The sequence below is a fragment of the Phyllobates terribilis genome, unplaced genomic scaffold, assembly GCF_046119375.1.
Source record: "Phyllobates terribilis strain yellow unplaced genomic scaffold, ASM4611937v1 Scaffold_1__5_contigs__length_1240528914, whole genome shotgun sequence".
Classification (NCBI taxonomy): Eukaryota; Metazoa; Chordata; class Amphibia; order Anura; family Dendrobatidae; genus Phyllobates; species Phyllobates terribilis.
The window spans coordinates 304,688,406-304,707,868 of NW_027362761.1; the positions used below are offsets into that span (position 1 = coordinate 304,688,406).

General features: G+C 42.0%; 1 protein-coding gene across 1 annotated transcript; it reads right to left on the minus strand.

The window, feature by feature from the left end:
* Positions 1-2,706: 2,706 nt before the first annotated feature.
* Positions 2,707-10,997, minus strand: PLA2G1B (phospholipase A2 group IB). The gene is made up of 4 exons (XM_073654164.1): positions 10,861-10,997; positions 6,777-6,936; positions 3,604-3,731; positions 2,707-2,831 (listed from the first exon to the last, which is right to left on the minus strand). The coding sequence occupies exons 1-4, from the start codon at positions 10,892-10,894 to the stop codon at positions 2,713-2,715; spliced, it is 441 nt and encodes a 146-aa protein (XP_073510265.1). The 5' UTR covers positions 10,895-10,997; the 3' UTR covers positions 2,707-2,712.
* Positions 10,998-19,463: the final 8,466 nt, after the last annotated feature.

The window sequence follows — 19,463 nt, forward strand, 5'->3', positions numbered from 1 at the left end:
GACGCTATGCGGCCTGCCAATCACTGTAATGCCACAACCAACATCGCTTTAGCATTTCAATGAGTGGCAGGCAATCCCCGCATGTTCATTCGCTGTCTAAACAGTGCCAAACATGCAGGGCGGGGACTTGCCAGGAGATCAATGTGCTGAAGCGCCGACCACGGCTAGGACGGCGCTGGTACGAAATTTAAACCAGGAGGATGATAAAGACAACATGAGTAGCGGAGGGCCCGAGGCAGAGCCGAAGACCCTACCCACAGTCCAACCCCCACAGTCCCACACCGATGCACGAAGCTATGATTATAAGTAAACTTCAAACCCTGATTGCACAAAATGGATTTCTTCACCACAGCTATCATTTTAATCAGTATTACAGCACCAATATGTCCATGTGTGTACTTTTCTTAGAAAAATCCTGCTGACAGGTTCTCTTTAAAGTAATTTACAGAGTTTCTGTCATAATAAAAACCATTTTAATCGTTTTTAGCTTCCAAATATCCCAACGTGCCCCTGCTGTTAATCTGTGGTGCAGGTTCTTGACAGAAACAGGGTCCTTCTCCCTCTGGCTGCTGACAGTATAGTTCCATTTTACTTCTTCTGCAGGGGGAATCTTCTCAGCTATACTGTAGAATGAAATGGCTATGCAGATAAATGGCTGTGGGGACAATGACTGAGCTTGGTTGTCCACCAGCACTCAGCACTGTTTATTGAACACAGGGTGGTATCATATTATTTAGAATAATCTATAATTTTCAGATCCTATAAAGTAAATTTTAGACTGATCTGCTATGGATGTTTTAACAGTGGGATATCCACTTGCTCCATATATGAGTTTGCAAATGATTATATATTATATATGCAGTGGGGGAAATAAGTATTTGATCCCTCACTGTTTTTGTAAGTTTGCCCACTGACAAAGACATGAACAGTCTATAATTTTAAGGGTATGTTAATTTTAACATTGAGAGATAGAATATCCCCCCCAAAAATAAAGAAAATCACATTGTATAAATTAGATAAAGTTGTTTGCATTTTGCAGTGAGAAATAAGTTTTTGATCCCTCTGGCAAACAACACTTAATACTTGGTGGCAAAACCCTTGTTGGCAAGCACAGCAATCAGACATTTTTTGTAGTTGATGATGAGGTTTGCACACATGTCAGGAGGAATTTTGGTCCACTCCTCTTTGCAGATCATCTCTAAATCATTAAGATTTTGAGGCTGTCACTTGGTAACTCGGAGCTTCAACTAACCCAATAAGTTTTCTACGCGATTAAGGTCTGGAGACTGGCTAGGCCACTCCATGACCTTACTGTGCTTCTTTTTGAGCCACTCCTTTGTTGCCTTGGCTGTATGTTTTGGGTCATTGTCTTACTGGAAGACCCAGTCACAATCCTTCAATGCTCTTACTGAAGGAAGGAGGTTGTTGGCCAAAATCTAGCAATACATGACCCCATCCATCTTCCCTTCAGTACGGTGCAGTCGTCATTTCCCCTTTTGCAGAAAAGCACCCCCAAAGTATAATGTTTCCCCCACCATGCTTCACGGTGGGTACGATGTTCTTAGGGTTGTACTCATCCTTTTTCTTCCTCTAAACACGGCGAGTTGAGTTAATGCCAAAGAGCTCAATTTTTGTCTCATCTGACCACAGCACCTTCTCCCAATAACCCACAGAATCATCCAGGGGTTCATTGGCAAACTTCAGATGGGCATGCACATGTGCCTTCTTGAGCGGGGGGACCTTGCGGGCACTGCAGGATTTTAAACCTTTAAGGCGTAATGTGTTACCAATGGTTTTCTTGGTAACTGTGGTCCCAGCTGCCTGGAGATCAATAACAAGTTTCCCCCATGTAGTTTTAGGCTGATCTCTCACCTTTCTCATGATCAAGGATACCCCATGAGGTGAGATTTTGCATAGTGCCCCAGATCGATGTCGATTGACAGTCATTTTGTATTTCTTCCATTTTCTTACTATTGCACCAACAGTTGTCTCCTTTTCACCCAGGGTCTTACTTATGGTTTTGTAGCCCATTCCAGCTTTGTGCAGGTCTATGATTTTGTCCCTGGCATCCTTAGAAAGCTCTTTGGTCTAGCCCATGTTGTAGAGGTTAGAGTCTGACTGATTAATTGAATCTGTGGACAGGAGTCTTTTATACAGGTGACTATGTAAGACAGCTGTCTTTAATGAAGGTAACAAGTTGATTAGGAGCGTCTAACTGGTCTATAGGAGCCAGAACTCATAATGGTTTGTTGGGGATCAAATACTTATTTCTCACTGCAAAATGCAAAAAAAATTATCGAATTTATACAATGTGATTTTCTTGATTTTTTGGGGGGATATTCTATCTCTCAATGTTAAAATTAACCTACCCTTAAAATTATAGACTGTTCATGTCTTTGTCAGTGGGCAAACTTACAAAAACAGCAAGGGATCAAATACTTATTTCCCCCACTGTATACACAATGTAATTGACAGAAGATACGAAAACAACTGACAGCACCTAATGTATCTGTATCTTCCATAGACTTACATGGAGTGGGATCTTGTAAATGTAGTTACCTATCTGATGCAAACAGTGAACATGCAAAATTAGCCTATGGAGTTATCTGAGGCCTCATAATGTGGGTGGATGACCACCATTGGACCAGGCAAACAAAAACACAGTAATTTGGTTTTATGCTTTTATTTGATTTCTCTTTCCATTATTATCATTTAGCAGTATCTGTTTTTATCCAAGTCTTTGTATGATGAGTTGTATGGAGCGCTTGCAAAACAATTGGCAGCAACTCGATCACAGTTGCAGATAAACTGAGCGCAGGCATCACTATTAGCTGTTGGGAGACACACAGAATGGCAAGAATTATTTTATGGTGTGTACAGTTACAATGCATCTCTAATGCACTACCCATGTAAGATTTCCTTAGAGTCAAAGCAGTGAATACGTTGCCCACTTAATATCCTGCCCGCTGCTTCTGCCAATCTAAATTATTTTTACACCTTTACAGAATAAAATTGTACAAAGAGAATTTATGAAGTACTGTAGCTTTCTTAACCTTGTCATAAACAGAAGGTGTGAGCCGGCTGTTGGCGAACCCTTGTTTGACAACTATGTCCTCCGACCAAAGACTCTTAGGGGACAGTGAGGGACTATTATAAGCACCAGGGGGAAAATTCATCAAAACTAACATTTTATATCATTGATATTGATCCATAGTCTGCTGAAATAAGATACACCAAATTCCTTAAGAGGTAAATGCTTCACAATGATTTTGGCACATCTTTCAGCTGCCCGTATGTCAGCAATGGAAAATGACTGGAGTACATTTCTACTATAATTTACACCACTTTTGCGGCATAACTAATACTGAATCTGTCTGGCTGTGGTCTGGCAGTCCTCCTTCAGCTAAGCCTTGCGCAGTTTTCAAAAAGTTGGCCGACCTGGCTAAAAAAACACCAAAAGTCGCAACACTTTTGTTTAACTTCTCATTGGGCAAAAATTTGCAATTATTTCACTCCTGGCGTGAAATGCCATGTATTGTCATTGGAACAGTGGAAAACTGACCAGCTGTATATCTCTTCCGGTCATCACTGCAATCCACTTACATGTACAGGTAATAGTTGTCCCCGAGCATTTATAGTCATAACTCTTGGTGTATGGATTATCTACAAGGCCACCACAACTAGGGTATGTCTTTACTTGTGAGTAGCAGTTGTCATGGACTTGGCAGCATCTGTAAAAATAATAGAGTGAATTGCTTACATTCATATTTCCACAATGTAGAATTTTTCTCATCCTAGTTGCTGCAGTTACAGGGGTTGTCCACTACTCAAATAATCCCTTCTTAAATACTATATTTCCCCTTCTAAAATAGAAAAAAACATATCCTCCTCTCCCGCAGCAGCAGCGTCGGTGCCGAGGCTTGCATAATATTGTTATGCCACGTGAGCCCTGCAGAAAATCAGTGGCCACTAACGGGCTGCGATGCTCACACCTCCCTCAGACATTCTAGGTTCATCCAATCTATTTTATGAGCCCTTGTAAATGTAAATTAGATAGATTTGGATGCCATTTCGCTTTTCCAGAGCCTTTATGCTACTAGTAAGTTAAAGCTTTTATTGTTATCCAAAATGTTATGTAAAACGTCCCATTTATCCTGTGTTCTACGCTGAGCACTGATATGGGAGCTTCCATTTAAATCGCCGAGTGACATAATTCAGATGAAACCCGCGATGGACTCATTCACTATAATGAGGCTGCAGAGTTACTCTGGACTCCATCTGGCCTCTGTTTAGCAGTGTCCTTTTTTTCAGAGGTTCTCAAAACTGTGGCTGACGGTACTTTTATGCACACCTAATAAAAAGACTGACACCGTGGGATCACAGGCCAGACAGCGTCCACGGTGCCTCCATCTGCCTCATTATAGGGAATCTTCCGCCAGGGTTCCGTCTGAATCACGTATTTCAGAGATCTACATGGAAACCCTGATGTAAGCGCTCAACACAGAGCTCAGGATAAATGTGAGTCGAGCCTTACTGCAATCTTTAGGAGGCAGAATGAACAAATCAGCAACAGGTAAAGAATTGGTTTTATTTATTCATTACGCCGTTACTCATGTGGTATAAGTGATTAGACGACTTTATTGTTTGGGTCGGTGCGATTACAGCTATACATTACAGCTATACCAGATTTATAGCGGATTTTTATGTTTGGCTGCTGTCACACACTAAAAGACGCTTTTTTGCAAAAACTAGTTTTTGCACTGCCAAATTTTGAGAGCTATAATTTTTCCATATTTCGGCCGACAATGGCATGTGATGGTTTGTTTTTTGAGGGACAAGTTGACGTTTTTATTGGTACCATGTTCGGGCACATGACATTTTTTGATTGCTTTCTATTCCGATTTTTGGGAGGCAGAATAAACAAAAAACAACAATTCAGGAATTTTTTTTTTTTTTTTTTAAATGCCATTCCGCGTATGGTAAAATTGATAAGGCAGCTTTATTCTTCGGGTCAGTACCATTGCAGTGATGCCACATTTATCTTTTTTTTATGTCTTGGCACTTTACACAATAAAAACTATTTTATAGAAAAAATAATTATTTTTGCATCACTTTATTCTGAGAGCTATAACTTTTTTATTTTTCGGCTGATGGAGCTGTATGGTGTCTTGTTTTTTGCGGGATAAGGTAACATTTTCAGCGGTACCATTTTTATTTACATTTGTCTTTTTGATCGCATTTTATTCCACTTTTTGTTGTGCGGTATGATAAAGCATCGTTTTTTGCCTCGTTTTTTATTTTTATTTTTTTTTACCGTGTTCACTAAAGGGGTTAACTAGTGGGAGAGTTTTATAGGTCGGGTCATTCTGGATGCGGCGATACCAAATATGTGTACTTTTATTGTTTTTAGTCTTTTTTTTTCATAATATTTACTTATAAGTACAATATATATATTTAATTTTTTTATTATTTTGTGATTTATTTATTTTTTTTACTTTTTTACTTTGTCCCACTATGGGACTTTCACCTTTTGCAGTCTGATCGCTGTTATAAGGCATAGCAGAGCAGGATCACTGCTATGCCTTATAGCTGTCAGCCCTGCAGACACAAGATAGTTATATCATGCACTGCGCATGATCTAACTACCTTGCTAGTGCCTAGTGACCTGTATGTCGTCATAACGACAGCGGGTCACCACGGCAATGATCGGGACCCCGTGATGACCTAGCGGTGTCTCTGATCCAAGAACATGGAGGCTTTTCTCCCTCTGCCTGCTCTTTAAATTCTGCTATCGCAGCGATCGCAGCATTTAGGGATGTTGAAAAATTAAGTAATTCTTGTGTATATCACTCAGCGCTGCTGATATCAAAGCGGGTATAATCTGGCATGAGAGGGTATGAAATTGCCTAGGCCATAATATACCTGGGGTATAATCAAGCCTAGGGCTCTTTAACCCCGGGTATAGTCTGGACTCGGGGTATACTCTGGCCTGTTACACCGGCACCAACATTGCTGGAATGGTGCTGTTATGGGTAGTGAGTATATGGTGTTTTATTTTTTTACAAGGAAAAATATAGTATTGCAGAGTGTTTTCTGAGTAGTGGACAACCCCTTTAAAGTAATAGAAAACAAATGCATATGACACTAAACTGATATTTACATAAAAAAAAGTTGTGAATCCAATTAAGAAGGGTGCCTATTTTCATCCAAAAGTGAGAAAAAGGTAGGAAATACTTTAAAGCAGTAAATAAAATACATTACTTACCTGCGGAAGCCCCTGTTAAAGCACTACGTCCCTGCTGCTCGAGTCTTTGTTTATTGGGCTGCAGTTGTGACCTCCTATCTACAACACATGACCACTGCAGCCAATCACTAGCCTCTGCAGTCTCATGCCGTTTACCTCGATCTGACTTTTACTTCCTTAATTTTATGATTGACACGACATGTTGAATATTTAAGGGAATTCTCTTGAATTCTATGGAACATTTTCCTTTCGATAAACATATATACATAAGTTAAAGTAATTTTGAAACATGTTGTTAATCTATTACTAACCAGGGCCAGATCAAGGTATGTGGTGGCCTCTATACAGTAGTTCAAACCAGTGAAAAAATATTATGGCATATGGTATACAAAGAAAAAGAACAAATTAATATGTCACAGGGCTATAAACTATAACATCATCCCATGGATCCATAATATACACTTGTTGGGTCGCTCTATTAGCTGCAGTCCCAATGTCAGCTGAATACCACCTATGTGGAAATCATGCTTACCTGTCCAGAGTATCCTTGGGAGTCCCATGTCCTCCTAGTCCACAATAACAACCATAATTATTAAATTCTTTTAGAGGTGCACTGTTAGGAATGGCGCATTTGATCAAACTGTGGAAATTCCAGAGTGCCCGATTGTAAGGAGAGGCACAGGCGCAGGATGCTGGGACAAAATCAAAGTATGTTACTCTAGTCAAAATTAAAAAGACTTCTCCATGAGATTTCAATGTTACTAATGTCGACACAACCCAACACATCCTATTTGAAAATACAAGAGCCCCACATAAATTGAAAAAAAAAATTGGGTTTTTCAGAAGCCCTATATCAGATAATAACAAATAAATCAAAAAAAGAAAAGCATATGGGTATAATAGAGACACACAGAATATACATCAAGTAATTAGAAAATTCATTACACATAGGTAAGGACAAAAGCACTTAAAATTCCAGTCCTAGAACAAAAAATTACCAAGGGAAAGATGTATGAATGGAGCCAATCACAAATGAATATGTGTGAAATGCATGCCAAACACTTAATGGGAACCCCGTCATGTCCAAAACCGCTATTTAACTGCAGATATAGGGTTAATATGCTGATAGAGTTAAAATCTTGCTCTTGCCTGATTGCCTTATTACAGCAATGGCTACAGGGAGAAAGAAAACATATCTTCCCTGTAGCCGCTCACTTCCAGTCTTCAGTGCGGTGCTGGGAGCGGTTCCAGTCACTGATCACTACACAGTGAGCGGATTGTAATCACACCCCAACACTTTGATTAACAGTCTGCTCTGCACACACGCTGCACACCCACTGTGCAGAGCAGGCTGTCAAAGTGACGGGAGTGATGACAGCACTCACAGTATGAAGAGCTGTGAATATAACCGCTCCTGCACCGACCTCGAGCAAGCGGCTACAGGAAGGATATTAATTCATTTTCTCCCTGTAGCCGCTGGTTCAGTAAGGCAGCCAGACAGGCGTAACACTACATACCTGCAGATAAACCCTATATCTGCAGGTAAATAGCATTTTCGGACATGACCGGTTCCCTCAAAATAAGTTGTCTCGTCTTATTAAATTGGTAAAAGTGCTAAGTATTTATAAAAGCAATCAGCTTTGCAATTTACCTCCTATTAAAAGTCCCCTCAAAGCTCCAGAATGAAGTGATTATTAACTCTATAGTTTACAGCTCGTTGCCAAGGTTTCCTAGGCAAGAAGCCTGTTTGCCAGCTATTTGCTCTACAGCTTACAAAGACTGGTTTAAAGATGGCCGGATTACTGGGTCTGCCTAGCTTCAGAGTTCCTCCGTTCCTCTGAAGCAGCAGAAGCAAAGCTGTCTCTGCTAGCAGTATCAGAGAGGTCACGGCTTGGGTCGGCGGGTCACACATGCCACTGGCCCAAATTGTCCATCACCTGTAATGCAATGCCCCCAGATAAGCAGCAAGCTATGAGGCTGAGGAGCAGTGCACTCCTGAAGATGGAAAATTAGACAAGCCCTTTAATATAGTCTATATAGCTATGAATAATCATGATGCTACGAACAGTCAAAAACTGGATATCATGTAACACATCATCAAAGAAGTCCCCTGAATGAATGACAATATAGCCATAGTAGTCTTTATTCCTCCTAGAATGGTGTGTCAAGGCTGCAGCTGATCAGTGGCAATGGGGAACTCATTAAGAAGTTTCCCCAGTACTGTAATTGATCATCTCTGCATATTTTAAAATAAAGACATTGTGGGGATTATCTTTTGTATAAAACATTAGGAAAAATGTGAACAAATCTCAAACATACACATATTACAATCCCACACTATTACACTATGGTCACTGTAGTTGCATGGTGGTTGATTGCCATCTATTGGCCACTGTGTTACTCTCTGGCTGGGATGTATCCTGTTAGACTGGCCAACGTCATTTCCCATTTCTCAGATAAGTGTTTTGGGAGATAAAATTACATACTTCCCATTAAGATGCGTGACCACCTTGGCAGATTGTACACAACTGTATATACCCCTAGAACAGGGATGTCAAACTCAAACACACAGGGCCAAAATGAAAAACTTGAACAAAGTTGCGGGCCAACCAGTATACAATATCATCTGCCCCACGGGCCAGAGCTTGACATATATGCCCTACAATGACAAATGTGTTTGTGTAGGAAATACAATCCATCTGACTCACTATTCAAAACCGTCCCCTTAGTAAATTTCCAAGTGGTAATGGATGTGATCACAAGGATGCTGATATGCGTGTGATCACATACAGTTTGCTCTTTTAGCAACTCATTTGGAAAAGGGGACAAGGAGAGAGAACAGAAGCACCCAAATGGCTTGTGGTTTTTTTTCTGACATCTGTTAAATATTCTAATTTAGAGAGGACCTGGTGTTATTTATTGTTTGTTGTTTTTTAATTATAAATCCACCATACACTTGCATTGATATGGACTTTACAAGGAGACGTTGCTCACATGATTCTCTGGGGGCATGTCTTTATGGCACTCTGCATTATTACACTGTGGACAGAGACCATAAAACTTAGTGCTAAATAAAAAGGTCCATATCTCTGAAGTTATATGGCGGATTTAAAAAAAAAAAAAAAAAAATCCCCATAAAATAGCATACATAGGGGAACAACAGGAATAAAATGAGAGCAAAAACTAGCCACGTTTGAGCTAGTAACAGGTCCTCTTTAAATGGATATGCCAAGGTGACCTTTAAAGATATAATGTTCTTTATGAACACTATTGCGGTGCAATAAGAACTGTAGAAAGTGACCCACTACAGACTGATAATACAATATACAGTGTGTAGGTTGTTTGTTTATGAGGCTGGTCGTCAGTGTGCAAGAAATAAGTCAGCATGAGAACAAAGAGAAGTAAGATGATGTATGATCAGTTGTGGCGTTCAAATCCTACATGCATTATATGGGAACAATGGAAACTGTATTTACACTATTCATTTTGCAGTGGCAACAAAGGGGATCTAGAGGTTGTGTATGTGTGTGTGGTCATCAGAATCCTCACCCCTTACAAACTCGCTCCTTTTTATATTTTATCACACCAAGATTGTTGAGCACTGCTCAGAATCTGGGTTTGGGGAGCACAGTCTCAGATTTTAATAACGAATAAACGCATTCCACAAAAAATTATTTTTGATGCGACACAGTTTACGCTAACTCTGCCATATCTGTGCCTGTCACTGCACTAAGTAACAGGAATGAAAACGAGATGTAGAAGAAGGGTAGTAATGGTGGCGCTATGGTGGAGAATGTTGTAAGGTGGTGTGAGGTGGATACACACACTAGAGGAGTAGGGAGCCACACCAAATTCTTGCCCGTTAGGGAGTTGGGTGGCTTGAGCTGGTAAAACGTGGTAATAGTAATGGAGAGAAATTGGTTCACTGATCAATAAGAAAAGTGGTGACACAGCAGGTGTAAGACAATACCTTTATTGAAGTCTGGAAGCACAAACCGGTTTTCGGCTCCCGGTTTGTGCTTTTGAAGACTTCAATAAAGGTATTGTCTTACACCTGCTATGTCACCACTTTTCTTGTTGGTCAGTGAACCAAGTTCTCTCCATTACTATTACCAAGGAATGAAAAAGAGACTCTCTTATGGATCCCACACTGACGGGAAGTACCCTATAACGCCAAGCAGCAATCTGAACTCAATTGAAACATTTCTCATTTAAGGATTCAGAAAGATTATCTGGTTCGTTACAACAAAAAAATTGCAAAGGTTTTTTTTTTTAACTCTGCCAATCATAAAGGGGTATTCTTTTAAAATGCAAGTATCACATATCCATTAGATATACAATAATTACAAGCTAGGTGGGGTTTCGACCATTGGGAACCCCACTGATCCTAGTAAAAGGGGTTCCTGTAGCTATCAATGGAGTGCACGCTGCTGCTCCATATTTAACCTGATTGGTTATTACACCCTTTGCATTAGTGTTGATAAGACTCCTCAAAGTGAAATTAATTGTAAAAGTTTTATAAAAGGTTGCAAAATAATACAATATCCAGTTCTCTAGACAGAGTCTCCCAAAATGTGGTAGTTGTAGCTAATAATTGGTGAAAGTGAAAAGCCTACCTGCTAGGAGAACTGCAAACAATCGGAGCATCATGGCGGTAGAGACTCACTGCAGGTTGAATGCTGAATGCGGCCCCTATATATAGTGAAACACTGACCTTCACACTTCAGGGACATCAGCTTCTGACAACAGCATGCTGCCAAGTGCACATTTTCTCACTCTAGTTGTGACAGATGTATGGCCTTCAACTTGTTTTTTTTTTTTTGCTATTACTAGAATTTCTGTTTTCTGATAGGAAAGAGAAGATAAGTTGTTTTTTTTCTTGCAGAATCGGACTGGACTCTTACTTAACACTATAGACTGTCTTTATAAAGGATATATATGAATATATATCCTACATTACAGAGCTGCCATCATTTACACAATCCAACCCAGACTCAATGTCTCCTTTGCCACATAATAAAATGTAAGAATTACAAAGGCTATATAATAAGTCGGGGACCCTGTTACAGACTTTGAATTAGGGCCCAGGAGATATAAGTTACTCAAAAGCAAAAGAAATGAATTGGAGTATAAGTTGGTATACATGCAATGTGTAGGAGCATGTTCACACTGGCCATTAAACATATACCCTGCTGTAAGTACTGTATTTTTCAGACCATAAGATGCACTTTTTTCCCCCCAAATTTGGGAGGAAAATGGGGGGGTGTCTTATGGTCTGAATGTAGCTTACCGGGGAGTTGTGGTGGTGGTGGAGCAGGATTGCAGGAAGCAGGGTCCCTCCCTCAGGAACCTGGTGGCAGCAGAAGCGGCGCGATGCTGCTGGCTCGGTGTCGGTGGTGAGGCAGAGCTTTCCAGGCGGCCATTTTCCTGAAGCCGTGGACCACATGCGCAGACTGGGATCTCGGCCCAGCCGAGATCTCAACAGCTCATGCGCCGCCTCCGGCTTGGGCTTTCCCTGTAAACCATGGCTTCAGGAAGATGGCCACTGGAAAAGCAGTGCACTCTGCTCTGCCTCACCGCCGACACCGGCACCGCAGCATTTCACCGCTTCTGCCGCCACTGGTTTCCTGAGTGAGGAACCCTGCTTCCTGCGATCCCGCTCCACCACTGCTGCAACCCCCCCAGCCTGCTGGGGCACCCCCTTCTCCCATTCAGGGCTCAGAGCATTGCTCCACTTCTGCCACCGCTGGCTTCCTGAGGGACCATGCCTCCTGTGACCCCTGTTCCACCACTGCCACCCCCAAGGAAGATACCTATTCGGACTATAGGACGGATCCCTATCTTATAAAAAATATTTTTTCCTATTTCCACCCCAAAATTTGGGGTGCGTCTAATGGTCCGGTGCGCTTTATAGTCCGAAAAATATGGTAAGTAAAAAGCAATAGTGCATGTGAACACTGTTTTTTGTAAAAAGAAAAAGTGTAAAAGCCATCCCACCAGCGCCAAGGTGTACCCAGTGGGGACGGTCCTAACCTCTAGTATTAAAACCTTACCATGTGTCAAAAATGACCTCAATATGAATAAGGGCCGAGCCATGACCGGGACCCAACTGAGGTAATTTTTGACAGTATGGTATATGTTCATTTTGTTTCTGTCTTAGGCTTCATTCACAAGTTCGTGTCTCCAGTACTTGTGGTGACAGTTTTCACATGTACCGGAGACACACACACAGACCTATTCAAATGAATGGGTCTGCGCACATGTCAGTGTGTTTCCAAGGACCGTGTGTCCGTGGGCAAAATACGCTGACATGTCCGTTTTTTGCACGCCACACGGGCCGCAAAACGTCCCACACATGTGCACACTGATGACACACGGATGAAATCTGTGTGTCATCAGTGTGACACGTACAGGCGCCTGAGAATCAGCGGTACAGTTAGCGCTGTTCCTCCGTGCCGGGTGCTGGAGGCATCTGTCATCATTGTCCCCTGCTTTCGATGCGATCAGCGAGAGCAAGGGACAATGTTGAGAGTTGTATTCAGCTCCCGCTGTCTACAACAAGTGTAAAATTAAGAATAAAATAAAAAACACATTATACTCACCTTTACACCTAATCCCCTGAAGCCATTGTCTCCTGTGGAAAAAAAACAAAAATAAAAAACAACAATATCCCTCACCTGTCCGAGTGGAAAGAATCCATAGTGTCCCACGCTGTAATCCATCTGCGCAACATTTCTTTATCACCGCTCATGGTGAAGAGCAAATGACTCGCTGCAGAGAGTGGACCCCTGAACTGTGCTGAGCTCACTGAGAACTGCGGTGTTCAGAATGGAGAACAGTAGTGCAGAGAGATTGTGGCTCCCTGCTCTACTGCACGTCTTAACTATATCGACGTGCTGCGCACGCCGATATAGTTAAGGGTAGCGTAACTTCGGATGGGCCCCTCTGGGCTTGGGGCGACCACATCTTCAACCTCCTGTTAGATAAGCTACTGGATGGTCTCCTGGCATTATAAATGCACACAGATGATGCTTGCATAGGAAGCCAGTTACACGGGTATATGTGATGCACAGTGTCTGGCTTACAGATTATTAATGACGCCTATACTACTAGATCAGGCTGGCTACCCAGCACAATATAAGTGCACCCCACAAGGACAGTGACCCCAATTTACCCAACCAACACATCCTGCATAAAAATGGAAAAATATGCAATAAAAAGATATAGTAAATACATGAGGTATTGGTCAATATTTTGTACAAAACATGCAAACTCACAATCCATGTCAAGCTGCATCCTATAAGTGCTTGGTATTGTGACCTAGTGTTGGTAAGTAAGGCTGACTTTTTTCTGTGATATTTGTTGCTAGAAGCCTGAGTCTAATTTAGACATTCACATAAAGAGGTTTTGCTACTTTATAAGACAGTCCAATGAGGTGTAGTACAGTCTGCACTGATCACCTCTCAGAAGAGCAGTAAACCTAGAAGTGAATCTTATCAGCAAACAGAAATGTCCACTGTTGGTTAAAGATTTCCACTATTTTTTTGAATTGCCCCAATGGCCCCCAATGTATTTAGCATGTGCCCATAAGTGTTGTTGTAATTACCTTTAGTTGTATGTATTGCCTGTGAGCGGCGCTATTGCTGGCCGCTCACAGGCATCACGTGACCCCCGGCTGCAGCCGGCTTTTTCTTCCGCTGATGTCACGTCAAGTGAGGTGTGACATCAGTGACGCGGTCCCCGCGGTGGATGCTGGGCTGTGGGCGGGGTTACCCCATGCGTCACATCCAGCATCCACTGTGCGCTTTCCCAATGAGTGATGAGAGGGAGATGTCGGGTTTGACGCGCGGTGTAACCCCGCCCACAGCCCATCACTCACCGTGCAACGCAGCACTGAGTCACACCCGGTTGCAGCCGGAACTTGACGTGACATCAGCGGATGTCAGAGCCGGCTGCAGCCGGGGGTCACGTGATGCCTGTGAGCGGCCAGCTTTTGTTAGAACTCTCCTGTTGGTTTTTTTCTAGTTTGCTGGTCACATGACCTTTTTTGCCTTTTTAATCCGGCTCCGCCCTCCTGGCCTTGCTGGACTTCATTGTATTACTACTCTTGGGCTAGCTTGGTGCTCTGTTGCCTTTCTCTGTTAGTTTTGCTAGGTCTTCTGACCTCTATGTTCTATGTTGTGTGTTGGTCTTTTACTGCTACAATTTCTGCTAGGAGGTGTCCAACTTTATCCCAGTCCAAAGATCTTGTAGAGATCCCTCCCTTGCATCTATAGGTCTTCGTACAGACTACCGGAGGACTTTAGCGGGTCTGATCGCAGCATCAGGTTCCCCGTTACATCGTAGGGATCCAGTTTAGTTCTATTGTAGGGACAGATCTCCTGTCTTTCCTTAGTGCTTGTAGCAGATCATAACAGCTTTAGCACCGCTCATAGGCAATACATACAACTAAAGTTAATTACAAAAACACTTATGGGCATATGCTAAATACATTGGGGCGATTCAAAAAAGTAGTGGACATCTTCTTTAAAGTCAATCTTGTAGAAAATTATATCTTCCTGTCTGGCCAATAAAGAAGTGACCAAGAGATGGATCTAACTATCTTCGGTCTACTATTACAAGCCTCCCTCCACAAAAAAAAGAATAATTAATCTTTGGGGTCATGGCTAATAGACACAGTTATAGAAGGGCATTCCTCCCAACATTTAAAGACAGGAAGAGGGACATGTACATGTACACAAAAATAGTACCCTTACTGAAGTCCCATAGTTTCTCACCCACTATGATGCCCATTTCATGGACCAAAAACAGTAGGATGCCCCCCAAAATGCCCACCCAGACACTATGAATGTCCTATGCAATTTGCCCCCACAGTACCTCTCACACGTACAGCATGATTCTCCCACAGTGCCCCAAACACAGAGTGATGCTCCCAACACAGCATGATGCTGCCATGATAGTGCCCCCTATGCAATGCCCTCAGGGCCCCCAAGTATAATGTTTTCCAACAGTGCTCCCCAATGTAATATAATGTTCATACAAACTTCTAAATACAGTATGATGCCCCTACAATGCCCCCACACACAGTATGAATTCCCTACAGTTGGGATCTCCCATACAATATAATACCCCAACAGTGCCGCCCCCACAGTATGGTTCCCCATCATTCCAACACACAGTATGAGACCTCCACAGCTCCCCACACAGTCCAAGGCCCCCACAGCCCTCATATACATTATAATGCCTCCATACACAGTATGATGACCACCGCTGCTCCACCACACAGTATGAGGGCCCCCCAACAGTTTCCTTCACATGTATTGAATGACAAAATAAATACCTGTAGACTTTAAACATGCAAGGGCAGGGTCCTCTCCCTTCTGTACTAGTCTGTCATTGTTAGTTTATTCACTGTAATCTATATTTGTAATTTGTATGTAAATTCTTTTTTACACGTACAGCACAGCACCTTGGAATCAATGGTGCGCTAAAATAAATAAATAATAATACTCACGTAGTCCAGTTCAACTGATGTGCTGCTCTGGTCTCTGCTTTGTGCAGACACACATGCTGAATGGTGGAGCAGGGAGCTGACGGCTCCCTACGTACAGGATTGTATTCATCTGTATCTATATCCTAAAGGTGTAGATACTGTTGAACTTGAGATGCAAATTGAGAGGTTGGGGGAGTCCTAACTCTGGGCCCTATATCGACCACAAGGTGTACTATTATCAGCGCTAAACCTCTGGTTACTACAGAAGTCATTTGCTTTACAGACAGATTCAGGTCTGGTCTGAGGTTTTCAAAAAGGTGGGTTGGGAGGTGAAATGTCTAATCTCCTAGAACACAATTCTTTCTCACAGTTCTCTTTGCAATATGAGACAAAATAGGATAATTGAAAGGTGGATTTAAAAGGGCAAACACTGGGATGCTTTTATGTGTCTATAAAAAACATGCAACATAAAGGCCACATTCTGTAATGTAGTAGAGGTGGGAGTGATGGTTTGCTCCCCTGACACTGGGGCTGCAGTTTGACCTGGGTAGAGTTAACTGAAATGGCAACCCATTAGAGAGAGGGGGAACTGAGTGTTAGTGTCAAGTCCAGGAAGTGAGTTCAGTCAGTGTGGTGCAGTATAGTGACAAGTAACCAGCAGCAGGCTCTGGTTACAGTCTGCTAGGGACAACGTGGGTCTAGAATCCCAAGTAGTGGGTCGCCAGAGAACTCCTCTGCACGAGTCCCCTTTGCCGGCCTGGGAACCTCGAGCTAGACATCGGGGCCTGGGGGCACATTCTTACTGCGAGGCTGGAGAAGAAGATATAGGACTCAAACTCTCAAAGGCGGAGTGAGATGGGATCCAGATATACTGTCATTGGTGAGGAAGAATCGCTAGGGCTAGAGAAGATAGCTGAAGGTATGCTTCACCTAGAATGGGAACCAGAGCTGAAGTTGTATCCAGTACCTGTGGGAAAGATGACAACCCGTTGGCCCTTATCCTTTACACCTGCCTGTTAAATAGTGTATATACTGCCAGTCACCAAGTAAAGTTCTGGTCGTTTTTATGAATCCTTTATCCTCTGAATTGATAGCAGCCCTGGTTCCAGAAGAAGCATTCTGGGAGTCAGAAGATGCTTACAGGCAGAAGTAAGTGGGGAGACACTACATACACAGCAGCGCAATATCTTGTATAATAAAGAACTTTACTTAACTGTCCATTCTCATCATAGTGAAATACGCAGTCTTGAACACAAATTTTTCCTCCTTCAAAGTCCATACTACAGCACTTTCTGATGTCTGCTGTTTGCTTGCCCTGAGCTGTCCTTGCCCCTGAGATTCTCTGTCCAGCTCTGCAGCTTCCATGAGTCCTGTCCCAACTCCCTTCTGCAATTCTCCGTTTGACTTCCTCTTCTAGGAAGATATTGAGGCACGCTTCCAATGCCTCAGATGGACCGTAGGCTCCGTACATTTCAGGAATGTCCGCTTCTGAGTATATGTCGACGTACTTCTGCTGCTAAACAGCTCGTGCTCCTAGTACTCTCAGTAGCCCAAGAACTGCTATCTCTTCATTCCCATTCTAACTCTGCCTGTAATCAGGAAGTCTCCCACTTGTTAACTATCCTACTCCTACCACACTGGAGCTGCCCCTGAACCCATTAACTGTTACTTAACCTGTCACTAACTCCTAATTCTATAGTGCCCATGACTGCACTTCCCCATTCCTTATCTATATCTAATGCTCTATCTATACCTGTCTTATCCTAAACTTTCCCTGTCCGTCATACATAGGAAACATCATATATTCTTAACATTACAATGCATTAATTTCACCCCTTAGTGTCTATAAGGTTCTATGCACAATATAAAACACTCTTTTATACACACAGGTTACAACCATTTTATACACAAGGGGGAGAGGTGTATGACCGTCCCTGTCACACCCTTACATTAGCAATATATGGGCTCTATACTTGGAGATGGATATATTTAGAACTCAGATATACCGTATGGTGTAGCCTTCAAAACCGCAGTGCAGGATGGTGCTGGTTGGCAAGCTATTGTTGACATCATAATGGAAATACCTATTTGGACCAGAACATCTGCGGTCTAGCATCATGATCCCAAGGTCATCAGATTAATAATCATGTCATTTGTATAGCTTTCAATAATCTTGTTGCTGGCTAATCCTTCTACTCAATCCAGTCCCCAAACATGATTAATTGTTAATGAGAAAGTAAAGCCAACACGTGAAATAATACTGCATTATATGGGGCCCATTATGTATGGAGCATTATATGGGGGCCATTATGTAGAGAGCATTATATGGGGCCCATTATGTAGGGAGCATTATATGGGGCCCATTATGTATGGAGCATTATATGGGGGCCATTATGTAGAGAGCATTATATGGCGCCCATTATGTAGGGAGCATTATATGGGGGGCCTATTATGTATGGAGCATTATATGGCTCCCATTATTATGTATGGAGCATTATATGGGGCCTATTATACTGTATGGAGCATTATATGGGGCCCATTATTCTGTATGGAGCATTATATGAGGTTCATTATTCTATATGGAGCATTATATGGGGTCCATTATTCTGTATGGAACATTATATGGGGTCCATTATTCTGCATGGAGCATTATATGGGGCCCATTATTCTGTATGGAGCATTACATACATATATGGAGCATTATATTGGGCCCATCATGTATGGAGCATTATATGGCGCCCATAATGTATGGAGCATTATATGGGGCCTATTATTCTGTATGGAGCATTATATGGGGCCCATTATTCTGTATGGAGCATTATATGGGGCCCATTATTCTGTATGGAGCATTACATGGGGCCCATTATTTTGTATGGAGCATTATATGGGCTCATTATTCTGTATGTAGCAATATATGGGGTCCATTGTTCTGTATGGAGCATTATATGGGGTCGATTATTCTGTATGGAACATTATATGGGCTCATTATTCTGTATGTGGCATTATATGGGCTCATTATTCTGTAAGGAGCATTATATGGGGTCCATTATTCTGTATGGAGCATTATATGGGCTCATTTTACTGTATGGAGCATTATATGGGGTCCATTATTCTGTATGGAGCATTATATGGGCTCATTATTTTGTATGGAGCATTATATGGGGTTCATTATTCTGTATGGAACATTATATGGGCTCATTATTCTGTATGGAACATTATATGGGCTCATTATTCTGTATGGAGCATAATATGGGGTCCATTATTCTGTATGGAGCAATATATGGGGCTCATTATTTTGTATGGAGCATTATATGGGGTCGATTATTCTGTATGGAGCATTATATGGGCTCATTATTCTGTATGGAGCATTATATGGGCTCATTATTCTGTATGGAACATTATATGGGTTCATTATTCTGTATGGAGCATTATATGGGGTCCATTATTCTGTATGGAGCAATATATGGGGCTCATTATACTGTATGGAGCATTATATGGGGTCGATTATTCTGTATGGAGCATTATATGGGCTCATTATTCTGTATGTGACATTATATGGGCTCATTATTCTGTATGGAGCATTATATGGGGCTCATTATTCTGTACAGAGCATTATATGGGGTCCATTATTCTGTATGGAGCAATATATGGGGTTCATTATACTGTATGGAGGACTATATCATCTTGTCTAAAATGAAAACTTTAGAATCCCCCAGGACACGTACT